Genomic DNA, 18,980 nt, shown 5'->3' with positions numbered 1-18,980 from the left:
ACTGGCAATGACTGCGGCAGGAGGAAGGGGGAGGAGGAAGCATGGAGGGGCGTGATTAATGATCATGGGGTTGAAGGCTCTAGGACTGCTGATGGGGACACACGTGCAGAAGAAAACGCAGTAGTTCAATGCGTTCCGGCAGCACAATAGTTTCGAAGGTGTGACAATGAAAAGGATGAAATGTACGGAGGATGTCCTAAAATGCGTTCCCTAGAAATGACCAATTATCTTCTTGTGTAGAGCACAGAGGGTTAAGTTTGGGTTTGATTTAATCACACATTTTATCCACAGGTATGAAGTTAAAATCAAGTCCTATTCTGACAGCAATTTGGGAAAAGGAGCATTACTGTAGTGTTCTGTGGTTGCCCTTCAGCAGTATGAACTATGATTAGGCCCAGAATTCCCTGTTAGGGTGATGAAACTTGTAGCTCACCAATACACAGACGGATCATGGACAGACCTGTATACAAATAGGGCATCTGATTGTTTTGGGTCTTTTTTGTAATAAAATGCAGTAGAATGTCAAGTGTATTGATTTTCAGGGTTATGTATCCCTGCATCTAGGTATCTTGACATCATCTACAAATGTGGACTTCATTGTTCTTCAGAGGCCAGTGTATTCTGAAACGCAGAGGTCACCTTCAGAGACATTTGTCTGCAAGAGTTAGCAAAAGCAGAGAAGAAGATGATCTGCCAGTATTTCAATATGTGGGCGAGAGGTCGAAAAGGAAAGAACGGGTATTTGTTTGGGGATTTTCTTACACGGGAGCATTGGGCATCCCCAGTTTTGTTATTCCTGACACAGGAACAAAGAAACCTAAAAGATACCAGCTGACGCCCTACAGGTTGGAGATGGATGAAAAGGTGAGGCATGCATGTATAATAATCCAACTAAATAGCTAATATTACTCAGTGTTAATCGAACAATGCAATCTGTATAAAAAAAAGTGTAATGATTGCATTGATCTATGTCTAAGTTGGAAACAAAACAATAAACATTGAATCAATAAAAAGAAAAGGTGAGGCATAGGGAGAAATTGTTAATTTCAGTTACAAAAATAATCATGGCTGATTTACTAATCGATTTCCACTTTCTTACCAATATGTAGTAACACAGACCCTAACCCACACCCTATCTGCTGTGCTTCTGTGAACTATATATCATTGTCTGAACCGCCAATCTCTGACATCACAGAAGGGGGTCGGGTGCATTCTATTCTATAAATTAAAGCATCAGGTAGAGTTGAGCTAGGGAATGGAATAATGGAGGTGGTTGGGCATTCTGCATCCTTGTAATTGATGTAGCACTCTCATTAATATATACTCTTCATTCTACTAAAAGTAAACAATTAATTTCCTTTATTCCTACCTGGGTAACTTTCCATCTCAACCGATTGTCTCTTATGTTTGGAGGCTCTCCTATATAAGATGAGGGTTGATCCTATAACATCCATCAAGTTCCTGTTCTTCCAAAATGATTAAATATGAACTTATCCGCGCACACGATTATGCAGTCCGGGAGTTGGCCCTTTTATTATGCCACCAGAAATATCAAGATTTTGGGGGGGGCAAACCCTTCCTTCACCCCCCCCCCCCCAAGACGTTGATATTTCTGGTGGTATGGTAAAAGGGGCCAACTCCCCGACTGCATAATCTAGTGTGTGTGCGGATCTGTTTCCAAACTATTATTGTTGCTAAGGGACTCGGCCGCGTCAACGGAGGACCAGCACCACCATTGCAGTTCAATTAAATTACAGGTGTGCGGCGGAACTATTACATTAAATATGAACTTAACCACTTTATTGCTACCTCTAGTGTACTATAAAACTTTAGGTACTGCTCCGGCATAGTTATACTTGAATTTGCCAAATTGGTGGTGCTAAGACATAATCCATGCATTTAAATTATTGCCTGACATAATGAGGAGACACAGTGGGTTAGCCAGACACTTGTGTACCTTGGAGGGTGGTAATAGAAGAAGACAGTGAAACGGAAATTCGATATAAAATCATATTCCTCCTTAGTTATTCGTTTTTAAATTAAAACCAATAAAATATATTTGAATTGTTTTATGCTAAGAAGAAATATAGCTGTTTACTGTATGAGCGCATCCATTCCCATAAATAGAGCCTGAATGCATATTATTAACAAAATGGACCCATATTTAAGCTTACATATGAGACCAGGGGTTTGGCCTATAAATTTGAAAAAGTGGTGTGATATAACTCCTAAGTCAAATCATTAACTGGACCTAACTCGGCCCTTGCTTCTGAAGACCACTATCTCTTATAACCACTGCATTACCCACCCTAATGGTACTACTGTAGCATTTGCTGGAGACTCGTATATGCCCTACACTCTTGTATACATTCTCTTGCTTCCTGACTGTATTATTCCAATGTGATCGTAGACTTTATTTGTTCAGTGTTGGTATTGTGTTGTCAAAACAATTAAATGTTTTACCTTAAAAAAAATATATCAAAACTCTAGCATGGATGCTGCATATAATTGATGTTTTTTTCCATGATTCTGAGAATTTTTTTCCAACAATAATGAGTGTTAATATGCATTTGTAGATTTCATCAGCAGCCTGTGGCTATGGATTCACTCTACTATCTTCAAAAACTGCTAACATCTCAAAGATTTGGGGAATGGGTTTAAATAAGGATTCACAGATTGGATTTCACAGAAGCAGAAGAGATCGAAGTGAGTATTACTTTACTATCTCTACCACACACTGTGTGAACCTCACTGTTCCCTGGGTGTAGAGTATGGAAAGTGCTGGGCACTAAGCGCTTACTGTAGGATTTATTGTACTCTGTACCTCAAATGATAGTGCAAGATACAGAATGGAGAGCTGTCTGGTTGAAGGCAGCTTGGGCAGGCGGTATTTACAGGGCCATTCCTAGCTTGCATTTCTGAATAATGGCAATGTTTCACCCAGTGCCTGTCTCTTATGAATACAGTTTTGCCAAACACATGCAGCACCATTGTATACATAGGAAGGCACATTTTATTGTGCTCTGTTCTGGGAGCATAAAAACTGCACAAAACACAATGCAACATAGCACTATGCCCCTGTTTGTTTGCACTATTTTACCACATCCTATGCTTAGTAGAAGCCTAAAATATTGCAGTTGCAGTAATAATATGTATCTCTGAATAGAATAATGAAGAAGCAGAAACTAGATTTCCATAACTACTAAAGGACACAAAGTTTTCATTTGGGCATAATTATTTTAGCTAATTTAAATAAAAGGGGCATACATGGGTATTTCAGATATCTAAAAAGCAAATCCTATTAGATCATTACATATATAGTTTTGTACATCTATATAAACTATTACTGTATGATCCAGAGGACATCCAGAAAGATGTAGGTTGGAAAATAAATGGTTGAGTCCTATAAAAGGCTTGTATCCCATAAATCCTTATTAAGGCAACTACCACCTATATTTTTACACCAAAATTGTGAATAGAAAGGGATAAAAAGTTTGTATTAGTGAATAGGCTACCAGAGAGTTTTTCTTTTGTATGGGCTTTTTGTAGTTAAAAACAAGGCATTCCAAAGACTGAATGTTTATCATGTGAAAGACCATCATTAAGGGTATCGTTGCCAACATACACATTTTAATCTTACCAGCACAGCATATTTCTATATCAGTGGAAGTAATGAAATGCTGTTGTTTGTGTCCTTTCCTTAGCTAAAGGATATGAGTACATTCTGGAGCCATCTCCAGTCCCATTACCACTGGATAAGCCCCAGGAGACAAAAGTGTTGCAGGTGTCTTGTGGCCGAGCACATTCGCTTATACTGACAGACAAAGAAGGAGGTAACCAACATGATTGAATTGTCTGTACTTATCTGTCACAATAAGAATAGTTCTGAAGTATAAAAAAACTAAGAATGTGGCTCCCTCTGTGGATTTTAGCTTCTTATATACAGAGAGCTTTCATTTCATACTATGCAACAAAGGAAACAATATTCTCTTCTAAGTTCACAGTTTTGCATATTTCTCTAACTGCATATTTCTCTAAATGAAAATATCCTAAACATGTTTGGGGTTAGTCTGTTGATCAAGCAATATGCCTTTTGCAGTTATTGTTCTATTTTACTGAAAGAAAAAAAAGATTACTGCAAAAATGCATTTGCATTCTGCTGTTGTGCTTTATATTGGACTATAAAGCTTTATGACCTATAGGATGTGTTTGTATGAAGATTTATTAGCTAACTGGAAACAAGGGAGCTAGGACAGACTTGGCTAGAAAATATTTTCTGTATATTATTCACAACAGCCAGTCCTAATGGAAAGGAGAGAGGAGGCTGGAAGAGATAACTGCACTGAAAGCAGTTATTTCTGCCTTAAAATATTGATAAACTGCAGCACTCTGCATCTCCTGACAGGCACACCTTAGGAGGTACAGTCATACTTTTTAGGTAGTGATAAAATTTGTCCTCACGTATAAATTTGCTATTTATCCTGCAGTTTTCAGCATGGGAAATAACTCTTACGGGCAGTGTGCACGAGAAGTTATTGAAGGAGAAATATATAGGTAAGATATTAAGTCTTCTCTGCAAATTTCCTAAATATAGGAAATATTAGTTTTACTGTAGGAATTGGTTATATCATTCATATGAAAATGTGCTCTTATTTAGATTCTGTTCTACAGTGATTTGTCTACATAAATCTTCAGGACTAAAGCTGGCTATAGATGCAAAGATAGTAGAAGTAGTAAAAAAACAGATCAACCGATGTTCTGCCCCTGACAGCAATCATACGAAAGTTACATCTGACAAAAGCTGGTGACCGTCTCCCACTGAAAATCGTATGATCTGCAATACATGCAGAGAAATTATCGGCAGCCGACAAATCTTTTAACCTGTCTGATCAACCAAATGACCGATCTCAGTGGGACAAAAAATGTCGGGACTCTCCACACACGGTCCGAAAATCGCACAAATCCTCAATTCGTACGATTGGATCTTTGCGTCTATTGCCAGCTTTACCCAAGGCCAGATGTTTGACTTTCACATAGTGCTTAGGTTCTCATGTGTCTAATGTACTGATATCTAGTGCTAGCCACCAAACATGTGCATTTTGATTATTGCAGCCAAACGCTGATGTAGTGTGCCCACCTTTAGTGTCTGAACCTGGCACTAATATTGCTAGCTCCTATCTGGAACTTGTTATACCAGGACACAGGCTTTCATCCTGAGAGAATATCTAAAATCCCTGTCATAAAGCAAGATAAGACTTCTGCTGATTGTTAGAAATACTAATATACTGTAGCCACATGAGTGTTAGAAAAACAAACTCTTGAATGCCAAAAGAGTAACAATAACTTAATTTTGCCAGTAAACTATTTTGTTTGTAAAACAATGCTACTTTTATCCAATATACCACATTGTTTTTAGCTGAGAGTAAACATTTCTTATGGTCTGTTGGTACTAAGATGGCTCTTGACTGCACTGAATATGTACTATTTGTTCTATAACATAATTAAATCTGTTATTTCTAAATAATGAAAGTAGAAGGACATTCTAAAATATTAAAGAGGTTGTTCAACTTTTAACTTTTAGCATGATGTAGAGCGTGATATTCTGAGAGATTTGCAATTGGTCTTCATTTCTTTATTTATGGTTTTTGAGTTATTTCGCTTTTTATTCAGGAGCTCTCCAGTTTGCAATTTTTGCAATCTGGTCGCTAGGGTTCAAATTACCATAGCAACCTTGCACTGATTTAAATAAGAGACTGTAATATGAATAGGAGAGGGCCTTAATAGAAAGATGAATATTAAAAAGTAGCAAAAACAATAAATGTGTAGCCTTACAGAACATTTGTTTTTTAGATGGGGACAGTGACCCCTATTGAAAGCTGGAAGGAGTCAGAAGAAGGCAAATAAGTCTAAAAAGTTGCATAGAATTAGCCATTCTATAACATACTAAAAAATAGTGAGTTGTGTAATAAATGGTGCAAAGTTTTCTACAGATCTAATTAACCAAATCAAACAAACATGCTATACATGGTTGCCTGTTTAAAAGCAACCATCTTATTCTTTGTTATGGATTACTGCCCATGAGCAAACTTTGTGCCTTTCATTACATATAGGGTTAGTTTGAAATCTACTTGAAAATGAAACATTCAATATGTTATCCTCCTTACTGCTCTAATGTGTGCCTTTCTTTCTGTGCTAGTGAAAGCCAGCTGATTCACAGGGTCAAAGAGCTGGATAACACAGTGGTTCAGGTATGTGGCCTGAGAGCAAATAAGGGCTAGGACATTAAAGATTAAGTGGTTTTATCATCTGCCTAGTGCTACTCTTATAATTATTCAAGTGCACGATGCAAGGGCAGATTAATAAAATTTCAAACTGGTGAATCTTGCAGAATTTTTTTTTTTTTATATTTATTACTTTCCTGTCTGTCAAGAGCATGTCTGAAGATGATAAAAGTGTTCATTTATTAAGAATGTATTTAGCAGGTGTTTTTGGTCAGCTGAGCAGCAGATATGAGCATTACTATCTATCGAATCCTTAATCCCTGATGCTAATTGCACAGTGGGTGAAAGATTTTGGACAGTTATATTCCAATCACTCTAGTGCAGATCCAAAAAATTTACCAATAATGTTTTGTCTAGCAGTACCAATACTTGATAAACTGGCCACTTGATTTTCATATGCAGTTTAACTAGCTCATAAAGGAGAACTAAACTAAATATGGATACGGTTAAAAATGCAGTATTTTATATACTAAATTTAAAGCAGCAGCCTTTTATCAGTAATGATCTGGGCTTTCAGCTGCACAGGCCCAGCGCTTACCATCTTGGATTTTGTTAGAAGTGTAAGTGACACGACACATGCTTAGTATTCTTCGTGGTTCGGACAGGATTCGCCCTTTTTCTGCAGGATTCGGATTCAGCCGAATCCTTCTGGGCCGAACCGAATCCTAATTTGCATATGCAAGCTAGTGAAGGGAAATCACGTGACTTTTTGTCACAAAACAAGGAAGTAAAAAATGTTTTCCCCTTCTCACCCCTAATTTGCATATGCAAATTAGGATTCGCTTCGGTATTCGGCTGAATCTTTTGCAATCAATTTCGGGGGTTCAGCCCAATCCAAAATAGTGGATTCGGTGCATCCCTAATATAAAGCATAATGTAGAGCATTTCTACCCTAATTCTTTGTTAAGCTTTAGTTCTCCTTTAATGTTATCACTTACAACTTTACTCAATTCTTGTATTGTCTTATATAAAGCACTGTTATATGCTGCATTGCTTTACTCTGTAGTAGTCTGATTTCGACCAGTGTTTACACAGCTTAAAACCATTGTAGGGCTCTCGTTCTAAAAGCTGAATTGTAAGAATAAATATTAATGTTAAATGGGTCAATCTAGTCACACATTTAAAGATCTACTTGTTTGGTGAAGTTGCCAGATGACCTGACCTTTGCCTGTTTTGACCACCAAAGTGATGAACAAGGTTGGATTTTTATGATCCTTTGAGCAATGGAACCTATGCATGAACCTTTGCAGGCACATCCGTTGAGGACAGGATTCTCAGCCCTTTAAGGTCCTTGTCCAGTGGTATTTTTCAGCCTGTTTGATCAATATCTGACTAAATGCCATTCAGATGTCCAATAGATATTGTTCAAGTCAATAGCTAAAATCTGTTCATTCAGTATCATTAGCTGAAAAGATGTGTGTCACTGCTATCAATGTCTTAACTTTTATGCTTTGGGTTTTTGCCTCATTCAGGTTGCGTGTGGTCAAGACCACAGTTTGTTCAGGACAGAGAAAGGAGAAGTGTACTCTTGTGGATGGGGAGCAGATGGGCAAACAGGTCAGTCAGACACCCATGTTAACAATCGGCCATTAAAGTAGACAAAATTACAAACAAATATCCCCTAGGAGCTTTTATGTGTCATTTCAATACAGTCACTTCTGGCATTTTGGTACATCCCTAATAAACTACATTCTTCTGTGCATACTCAGAGATGTATATTATAGTTATGATTGACCTTTTCATAGCATGTTATGTTGTTCATAAAGCAACACTACAGGGTATATTTTCATAATATACAATTGTTATAATATGCTGATGAGCTGCAGTGGGATATTTTTAATTTCTCTCCCTAGCTTCATGGGATTTGCATCATTATGTGATTTGAGTAAACTCTCACCATTTGTGAAACATACAGTATATTCATTCCCTCAGGTCTGTTTATGATAAGGCTTTATGATCAGAATTAAAATAGTTCCTGATTATGTAATAGTATGGCTCTTCTATGAATATTATTTATTTTATTTAATAATGATATTGCTACATACTGACTGTTTAAAATACCCTGCACTTACCACAACTAGCTGAAGATATTGCACATCATTGCTTTTTGAAAACAAGCAACATTTAAAGGAATGTTCACTTTTACATTAACTTTTAGAATGTTATATAGATGGATCTGTTATAATCAACTTTTTGGTTTGGTCTTCATTATTTATGTATTGTTTTTGTTTTATCATTCTAACCAGGTCTGGACTGGGAGCCAAAATAGACCCTGGCATTGAAAGTGCACAGAGGCCCAAACAGCCCCCACCAGCCCACGAAATAGTGGCTTTCTTTGGTATTTTACAGCAGCCCTTAGCATTTGCCAGAATCCACAGATTGCTTTAATTTGTAGTCTGGAAAGTAGCAATCTAGCTATTAATGTCACTGCCCCAGTATCTAAAAACTTCAATTTTATTCCTATTTTGCCTTCTATTATGCACCATCTTTTTTGTTTTAAAAACAGATCTAGTCGCCAACGAGATGTATAAGTATCCACATTGCTAAACCTAGTTAATTGGGAATAATAGAGACCGCTATACCAAATGACAGAAGCTCCTCCTTACTTTTGAATAAGTGGACATATCTCTAGAAAAGGGCAGTACATCTAAGTCTGAGAGCTGCACAACATAAATCATCATTTCAAAAACTACAAAGAATAAAATATTGCCTTTGATTTCTACTCTTTATACTGCACTAAAAGTTGATTTTAAGGTGAACAACCACTTTAAAATGTATATTGCTCAATCTTACTACATGCTCACGATTATAGCCCTATGGTGTGTCTATATTCGTATTATTCACATTAATCCCTAGGGTCACTTTCATATATACTGTGCCCTGGTTGGATTCAAGGTAAAAGACCTCCATGCTGCAATGCAGAAGTGCTAACCACCATGCTAACATATGTTTTGTTTTACATTACAGAGGTGTGAAATATCTTTGTCTATAGAACTTTTTTATTATGAGCTGAAATAACTGAACTAGCCAGTTGCATTAAAAAATATCGGTATTGACTAATCGTTTCTTGCAGGACTTGGTCATTTTAATGTGTGCAGCAACCCAACAAAGCTAGGCGGTGATATGGCAGGTGTCAATATTATGCAGGTAGCCACTTATGGGGATTGCTGCCTCGCAGTTTCAGAGGAAGGACAACTGTTTGGCTGGGGAAACTCTGAGTACATGCAGCTTGCATGTGTCACGGATTCTACACAGGTAAGTTTTGCATGTCTTCTCAGATCCAAGCACAGAAGCAACTCTTGGCTCTCTAACTGAGACACATTATTACATATGTTGTAGTATTACATTTACTGGGACCCTGCACTGACTTATTCTTCTACTGATGGCCTTCTAACTCGTTCACTGGCAGATATAATAAGTTATCAATTTTTTTAACTAGATGGAATTCCAACTTTTAGTCAGTATGCAAAATGAGTTAATCACTGTTGTATTTGAACAAAATTGAGCCTGGCCCCAAAGTTCCTCCTGTATCTGACTACATCCTTTCAGATTCACTCAGGATATTTTAAACAGTTAGTTTATTTGAGATATACATTAATACAGAGTATTGAAATACATAATAAAATAATCACTTGTATGTCGTGAAAGCTCTTGACCATGCTGAAGGCACGTTACAATTTATCATGGTGCCTAAATGGTATTTATGTATGTGTCTACATCAGAGGTGCCCAGACTTTGTGACCTCGCAATCTACTCCTGCCACCTGATGCCATCATGAGATCTACCTTAAGAACTCAGCATGGCACAGAGGCAATTTGATGTATAAATACCCCATATCTCATATCAGGATGGTAGAGATGCAATACCATGTATAATACTCCCAGAACTTACATTAAGATGGTACAGTGGCAATTCCAAGTATAATACCCCCAGAACTCATATCATGATGGTAGAGAGGCAATACCATGTATAATCCCCCCAGAACTTATATCAAGATGGTACAGCGGCAATTGCAAGTATAAATACCCACAGAACTCCTATCAGGATGGTAGAGAGGCAATACCATGTATAATACCCCTAAATTCATATCAGTATGACTTAGAGGCAATTCCATATATAAAACTCCCCAGAGCTCATAGACAGAATGATGGCATAGTGGTAATGTTTTGTTTAATACCTGCAGTCACAAAGCAGCTGTGGGAGCCAAGGCTGCCTGGGACTAAACGTATAAACAAGCCAGAATGATGCAAAACCAGCTGCACTGACTGACCCCTGTGGGAGGGAGAGGAAAAGCTTTATCTATCCCAGCAGTTTGAATAATGGCTCCCTCTCTCCTTGCCATGGCTCCTGCCATGCCAGACACTTGAGCTACAGGAGGGGGGTGGGCTTTACGCTGATCACCAATGAAAGTGGTTCTCAGTGCTGCTGCTTGTTTCTATAATTTGATGTAGCTGGCTGCCTGCATTAAGAATGAGAAGGGAGGGAGGGAGGACAAGCACAGGGAGAGCTGTGCCTGCCGTGCGCATGTAAGGGAGCCGTCGCGTTCTACCAGGAACTTTGGATTGATCGATTGGTAGACCGTGATCGACGTCTTGGGCACCCCTGGTCTACATACTGTACTGTACATAGCACTAGCAATACTAATGACAGAAGACAACAGACTTCAAAATTTCTAAGACCCTACCAATATAAATTGTTTTTGTGGATGCAAATGGGATGATACTCATTTAAGGGCACGTAAAAATGTAACAAATGTGGGTTGGAACATTTTCTGTCCTCTGAAAACTTTAAGGCTAGATGGTAAATGTTGTGTGTGTGTGTGTATATAGACATCTGTACTTATACTTCCCAATAATATTTTTTTTTCTTTCAGGTCAATGTACCACGATACTTACCATTCCAGCATGTCGGAAGGGTGAAGCAGGTTGCTTGCGGGGGCACAGGTTGTATAGCTGTAAACGGTGAGTGCTGAGCTACCGTTCTATTCTAGGGTTCATATATGAACATAGTTGCTACGTTGTTTCCCATAGCATCCAATCAGTGAATTGTTTTGATCCAATTACTCTAATCAAATAAAAGCAACATTTTGAATGTTTGTCTGCTTTGGGAAACTGAATATTGCGAGCTTATAACTTTATACTAAGGGTGATGTTACTGTCAGCAGTAGCTGACCTGGTTTAGAACTGACCTTTCATGATCGGGGTTGTACTAAAAAAAGAACCAATACTGAATAGGCGATAATTGAATGACGTTATGAAAACGTTTTTTTTTTTTCTTTCTGTGTGTTTAGAAGATGGGAGTGTCTTCGTCTGGGGATATGGTATTCTTGGAAAAGGACCAAATTTTTTAGAAGCCCAACAACCTGAAATGATTCCTCCATCCCTGTTTGGTCTGTCTGACTTTAATCCTGATATAAGGGTAACCAGGGTCTTCTCTGGTCTTGGACACTTTGCAGCAATGAACAGTAAGTTAATTTGTTATATGTTGAAGGCAGAGACTCATGAAACTGCTTGCTATGCCAAGGTTATGTCCTTTACACCCAAACGGTTGGGCCCCATATTGCTCATCCTACAGCAGGGCCACATGTACTTTATTTACTTTATTTTTGAGGTCAGCCTTGGAACATTTACATCACTTTGGTGCAAAACCTTATTACAGTTTGAATTCTCAAGTTACCCTGTTTAGTCTCTGCAGCTCATATAAACAGCAAGCCTCATCATTGGTTTAGAAATTGTGCCCACTAGTGGTTTTATTAATTGTTGTAACCACACTTGTTTCCTTGGTTGTATGAACTACATTTCATGTCTAGAATTGGTTTGTAGGATTAGCTATTCTCAAATACATATGGACACCCTCTCCTGCAATTTTCCTATCAATAGCTGAAACACTTATCTCCCTTACATCCCAAGGCAGTGGGAGACCTCTCCTCCTGTAGGTATCAAAAACAACCCCAAACTTTATTCCCTTCCTGTCTTCAGGATACAGTGGTGTGAAAAACTATTTACCCCCTTCCCGATTTCTTATTCTTTTGCATGTTTGTCACACAAAATGTTTCTGATCATCAAACACATTTAACTATTAGTCAAAGATAACACAAGTAAACACAAAATGCAGTTTTTAAATTAGGGTTTTTATTATTTAGGGAGAAAAGAAATCCAAACCTGTGTGAAAAAGTAATTGCCCCCTGAACCTAATAACTGGTTGGGCCACCCTTAGCAGCAATAACTGCAATCAAGCGTTTGCGATAACTTGCAACGAGTCTTTTACAGCGCTCTGGAGGAATTTTGGCCCACTCATCTTTGCAGAATTGTTGTAATTCAGCTTTATTTGAGGGTTTTCTAGCATGAACCGCCTTTTTAAGGTCATGCCACAACATCTCAATAGGATTCAGGTCAGGACTTTGACTAGGCCACTCCAAAGTCTTCATTTTGTTTTTCTTCAGCCATTCAGAGGTGGATTTGCTGGTGTGTTTTGGGTCATTGTCCTGCTGCAGCACCCAAGATCGCTTCAGCTTGAGTTGACGAACAGATGGCCGGATATTCTCCTTCAGGATTTTTTGGTAGACCGTAGAATTCATGGTTCCATCTATCACAGCAAGTCTTCCAGGTCCTGAAGCAGCAAAACAACCCCAGACCATCACACTACCACCACCATATTTTACTGTTGGCATGATGTTCTTTTTCTGAAATGCTGTGTTACTTTTACGCCAGATGTAACGGGACGCGCACCTTCCAAAAAGTTCAACTTTTGTCTCGTCGGTCCACAAGGTATTTTCCCAAAAGTCTTGGCAATCATTGAGACAATTTTTAGCAAAATTGAGACGAGCCTTTTAATGTTCTTTTTGCTTAAAAGTGGTTTGCGCCTTGGAAATCTGCCATGCAGGCCGTTTTTGCCCAGTCTCTTTCTTATGGTGGAGTCGTGAACACTGACCTTAATTGAGGCAAGTGAGGCCTGCAGTTCTTTAGATGTTGTCCTGGGGTCTTTAGTGGCCTCTCGGATGAGTTGTCTCTGCGCTCTTGGGGTAATTTTGGTTGGCCGGCCACTCCTGGGAAGGTTCACCACTGTTCCATGTTTTTGCCATTTGTGGATAATGGCTCTCACTGTGGTTCGCTGGAGTCCCAAAGCTTTAGAAATGGCTTTATAACCTTTGAAATTGAACTCAGGTGTGATAAACCACAGTTAAGTTATTTTTTAACAAGGGGGGCAATCACTTTTTCACACAGGCCCATGTAGATTTGGAGTTTTTTTTTCTCCCTTAATAACGTAAACCTTCATTTAAAAACTGCATTTTGTGTTCAATTATGTTATCTTTGACCATTTTGTGTTCAATTATGTTATCTTTGACTAATAGTTAACGGTTTTTGATGAGCAGAAACATTTAAGTGTGACAAACATGCAAAAGAATAAGAAATCAGGAAGGGGGCAAATAGTTTTTCACACCACTGTATATAATATTGTTCTACAGACCTTGTCACGATTATGACACATTCCTGATAGCCACAACTTAAATCACGTACAGATGGATCACTAATTCAGTCTCTCACCCACCTTGCACACAGGTTAGACTAATTGCACCAGCACCCCCCAACACTCATACAAAACTTGCTGCCACCACTTTCATACTTCTTTGCCAATGAAAGATGCCAAGCACATTCTGGATAACTGGAAGACACAATGGTTAATTAACTTACAAACAGGCTAGTGTTTCCATTCAGCATGCATATAGTTCACAGAAGGTTCACAGTTACACACTTCCAGGCTACGGTTATTTAGAGCATATTCAGAACAAGATGAGCGAACGAAATCAGATACGTGTAGACCTGCTGTTTCAACACACACCATCCATCATGTGATAAGCATTCAATTTGAAAATATAAGAAACAGACCAGGAACAGGCAGTACTTTAGTCTGCAAACACCCTTTATTGGTGTATTTTCACTCACGACATGTTTCGGGAGCCAGTCCCCTATTTAGAGCATCAAAGACAAACTTTTTATATTATATCTGCCCAGATATTTCCATCTGATAAACCAAGGACCAAACCTAGTCATGTTCAGACTCCTTTGAAAGCTAATGTTGTATTGAATCCATAAGTAGCCTTTTATATTGTTGGAATAAAAGGTACGAGTTCTATGACAAATGTTTTTGAGTTAGGTTATATTGTGACCTCCACGTCACCTATGAGGGGTCTTGCTGTGAACTCTTAATTTCCAACCCCCCCCTGGCTCGGCTCTTATCAGTCTGTTATCAGCCATAGCTTAGAGCAGGGCGTCACAGGTTGTGATACCTTTAGGCTAAGGTAAGACAATGTTTATAGAGGTGGAAAATTGCTGCGCCTAGCCTTTTGGACTGCGGGTGGATTTTGTGGCAAAATGTTGCATTTTGGGGCTGAAATCCACCGCGTCTGCTTGCACCCGAGCAGAAACAATGCTTCCTGGTGAAGGCAGACCAGGAGCATAATTATAGCGGGTTCTCTGCCTGTGTCTGGCCCTGGCCTTAGACATGGCTGATGCCAGACTTTACTGAGCAGAGGCCTGTTAGTGGTCTGGTACTGGCACAATGTTTTTTCATGATACCTTGGCCTGCTTTATTAACTCGTACAGAACTGTATCATGACAGACCTCTTTATGGGTGCCATATAAATATCTGTGCCTAAGTGTTTTACTATACAGGCTGCTAGACAATTGACTGTGTATCATGAGCATATTTTGAATCTCAGACTGGACCTGCATGTGAATTTATATGCACTGTAAATTATTTTTCCCTTACTCCCAAAGGCAGCAGATCATTTCCTCTGTTTGTGCTTAAATATATTTATATGTTATAATGGTGTATATTTCTTACTGCTTGGAATTCACTGAAGTAAGACTCATGGGTGCTTTTCTTAGTGGGGAATTCAATTTGAAGGCACTATTTTCTACCAACAGGAGGAGGACTCTCATTTAAAGCTATATATATATATATATATATATATATATATATATATATATATATATATATATATATATATATATATATATATATATATATATATATATATATATATATATATATATATATATAATCAAAACAGGGGGGTTGTGGGAGCACTCTAAAGGCTTTAAAGTATATATATATATAAGTATAATAAATGCTATTGCATATGTACCCAAATAGGGGTTATTTTGTTACAAAGTTATGATCATAAAATTGATAAGCCACCATACCACGTCAAGGTAAACCCCGAATGGCGGTCCCTAACTTATTTTATTTTATATGTGCATTCTAGCATTACCTGTAATCAATGTCCATTGAACGCTGTTTTTTCACTGAGGGCTAAATCCTCCCCAGCCAGCAATCAGGCTTTTAAAGGAGAGATATTCCCTAAAAAACAGCGTTCAACGGACATTGATTACAGGTAATGCTAAAATGCACATAAAATATAAAACAAGTTAGGGACCGCCATTCGGGGTTTACCTTGACGTGGTATGGTGGCTTATCAATTTTATGATCATAACTTTGTAACAAAATAACCCCTGTTTTGGGTACATATGCAATAGCATTTATTGTACAGTATGTTTTTCCTGAAATTAAAGTGGGTTAAGTGCAGATATTTTATTTATAGTTTTATTTTCCACGAAGAGTTGTTGAGATGTGTGCCACACACCACTACCTGGCACCTACATCATCCTAATGGGAGATAATGACTGTTAGCAAATGACTAATTATTAATATTAATTCACATAAAAGGTGATTTTTATAAACTGTGATACATTTTGGAATTAAATCTTCATTTCAGATTAAATTTATAAACTGTGTTACAGTTTACACAAAGCTAGAGAAGATATCATTTTTAGTGGTCTATCCATTTTCATTTTTATTTCCATTCAAAGGCACACTGTTTTATATTTGTTTGCAAATGTAAACATTTAAAGCGGTGATTTTGTTGCAGATCGAGGAGAGTTGTTTGTTTGGGGCAAAAATTTGAGGGGCTGCTTAGGTACCGGAAGATTTGAAGACCAGTATTTTCCCTGGCGGGTAAGTATAAAAGAAATATAGACATAATTAAAGGACATGTAAACCTTTCCCACATAAATTTAATCAGTGAACAGCCTCTCTGAAATCTTTAGATAACTGCCACTCTGTTTGTTAAATGGTTAACAGTTAGGCTGTAGCATCCCCTTAATCACTTAGAAATCCTTCTACTCCTCTAACCCACTCTGCCTCCTCCCTCAGGAATTTGCTTTGGATGTTTTCTCATCAACAGGCTCAGTTTTTCTCAGCTCAGATTACCAAACACACCCTCCAGTCTACAGCCAATGAAGAGATAGCATTGCTGGTTCCCATAGAAACTTTAGCTGTCTGATCCTATTTTTTTTCTCCTAACCACGTCTCCTGAGCTCAGCTTAACCATTACAGTGCTCAACCCCAGCAGAACTTTCTATCAAAGTATGTTGAGCCTGTGTAACCTGCATTCTGCATTGCATGAACTTTACGGCATACATGTTTCAATGTTACTGATGATGTGTCAGAGGGAAAATGGCCGCCGGGCAAAAGCTGCTATTTGCATTAGGAAAATGTGATGGCGCTGGCAAATGGAGGGTGTATATGCAGTACAAATGATGTGGCTTGGGTGGGGAAGATATGCCCAACTTATATACATGGTAGGAAAATGTAGGTTTTACATGTCCTTTAAGTTTATTTTGTTAACTATATAATTACCAGTTCAGTCTATTTCTTATATTGCCTTGTTGTTTGTTTTTTTGTTTTTTTTTCAGGTGACTGTTCCTGGAGAAATAGTGGATGTTGCTTGCGGTGTAGACCATATGGTGGCTCTTGTGAAATCATTAATGTGAGCTTTGTCTTACAACAGAACCAGTTGATGTTGCAGCTCTCTGTCATTACTGCTGCTCCTTACAATAATACCAAATGCATCACCAACTAGGTGGAATTCTGTACAACTGAATTTCAATATGCTGTAAGCAACATTTTGATGTTGTCATGTCACATTTCACACAGTTCATGTTTATGTAAAATATATTTAAGGCAAGTATGTGATGAAAGGAGGATATATTTACTATGCTTTTTACACTAATACAACCAACTGTGCTCGGATTCATATTGGGGTGGATGCTTGTATTCACATTAAAGACTGATTTTTTTTAAACATAAAATGGTGGTGTAAACTGATTATGTCTGTTTTTCCCTATTCTGAAAGTGCTTAAAGGGTATATATACACCATGAAATTTCACAACGGACCAAAAGATGCTAATTGATATGAATTGAAAGTATCTGTTTTTATTTTTGTAATTTTTAAGTCAAATATTACACATACACACACTCACAGCCACGGAATGTTTGACAGGATAGAACCAATCAGCTCTTTTGGAAGTAAAGGTGAAGCGGTTTGGGAGGGATAGTGCAGAGCTTCTTGTGTATGTAATTCAGTTACTTTTCAATACAGGCATACGTTTCCCTCTGTTGGCCTAACCGTGTTTGCAGGTGTGGCTGCGACTATACCTGTCAGACACAACTCACACCTCATTGAGTTTTATGGAACCATTGTGATTAGATTAAGGTAATCATATTACATCTCAATAAGGCTCCGCTAACAGCTGCCTAAATTGCATGGAACAATTGTGATAGGATTATGGTGATTGTGTTACCCTTACATTCCTGGGAATTCCCTGCTATACAGAGTTCAAATGAACAATCTGCACAGATGGTGAAATATGTTTAAGATTCAGCAAATCCATATGCTTTTGACTTACCAATGTTAAATACATAGGCTATATTGGCTGTTCCACAATTGATATCATTCTCAATCTATTTTGCCAAAATAACCATAAAAGACTACCGTGGCCTGTATAAAGACCCAGAACTAGAGACACAAATGTAATAGAGCTGCTAGACAGAATAGCAGTGAATGTAAAATAGCATGAAAGCCATTGTTGTGCATTTGGGAAAAGGCTCCATTTAGTTGATACATTTTATCATCTTTGTCCCTGCTGAACAAAAATCCCTGAGTTTCATTAAAGGCAGCTGTTAGAATTGATACAATAGTTGCTAATACTCCAGCGTTGCTGCTGAAAAATGTATCAACTAAATGTTGCAAAATTGTAGCAGTTTAGTGTCCGCACCTGATTTACTGAGCTGCCAGACAAACACTAGATGGACATTAAATGAGAACAAAGCCCCCATTGGCCTGCCTCCCCCTGAATTCTTTCCCCTCTAGAAATAGCAACCACAAATTCAGAGCTGCTAAATGGAGGGGGTATATGCAGTACAAATGATGTGGCTTGGGTGGGGAACAACTTATATACATCATAGGAAAATGTAAAGGTATGGCTTAACATGTCCTTTAAACTTAGAATTTGGAAAAACTGTAAAAAAATAATTCAATTGAAGTAATTGAAAAAAGTCTAATTCTGGTGAACAATCTGATAACAATTGAACTGAAAATGTTTGGAAGGTGAACAACCCCTTTAAAAATTGCTACCCCCTACCCTACATAGCTCCGACCCAGCCTAGGTGTTAACTCCTGTAATTACCCTCAATTATTTACTTAACTCTCCTTGTCGAGTCAGTGGAGCTTACGGGCAGAAGTGAGCGACGTATCGAAGCATGCGCAGTTGCCAAAGGTAAGGAAGATTACCAAAGCCCCGGAAGATGGCGCCCGTGAGCTCCACTGAGCTGACTCTGCAACAAGAGTTAAATAA

General features: G+C 38.2%; 1 protein-coding gene across 3 annotated transcripts; it reads left to right on the top strand.

Moving 5' to 3' along the window:
• Window positions 1-21: 21 nt before the first annotated feature.
• Window positions 22-17,434, top strand: rcc1l.L (Williams-Beuren syndrome cRCC1 likeL homeolog). 3 transcript variants are annotated; one of them, XM_018245355.2, is made up of 12 exons: window positions 22-182; window positions 565-864; window positions 2,577-2,706; window positions 3,705-3,833; window positions 4,488-4,554; window positions 6,197-6,248; window positions 7,754-7,838; window positions 9,355-9,536; window positions 11,155-11,242; window positions 11,572-11,745; window positions 16,213-16,298; window positions 17,039-17,434. In XM_018245355.2, exons 2-12 carry the CDS (start codon window positions 586-588, stop codon window positions 17,114-17,116), a joined length of 1,350 nt encoding a protein of 449 aa, XP_018100844.1. In that variant the 5' UTR covers window positions 22-182; window positions 565-585; the 3' UTR covers window positions 17,117-17,434.
• Window positions 17,435-18,980: the final 1,546 nt, after the last annotated feature.

The sequence above is a fragment of the Xenopus laevis genome, chromosome 2L (genome assembly GCF_017654675.1).
Source record: "Xenopus laevis strain J_2021 chromosome 2L, Xenopus_laevis_v10.1, whole genome shotgun sequence".
Classification (NCBI taxonomy): domain Eukaryota; kingdom Metazoa; phylum Chordata; class Amphibia; order Anura; family Pipidae; genus Xenopus; species Xenopus laevis.
This window is presented reverse-complemented; position numbering and strand designations above follow the sequence as displayed.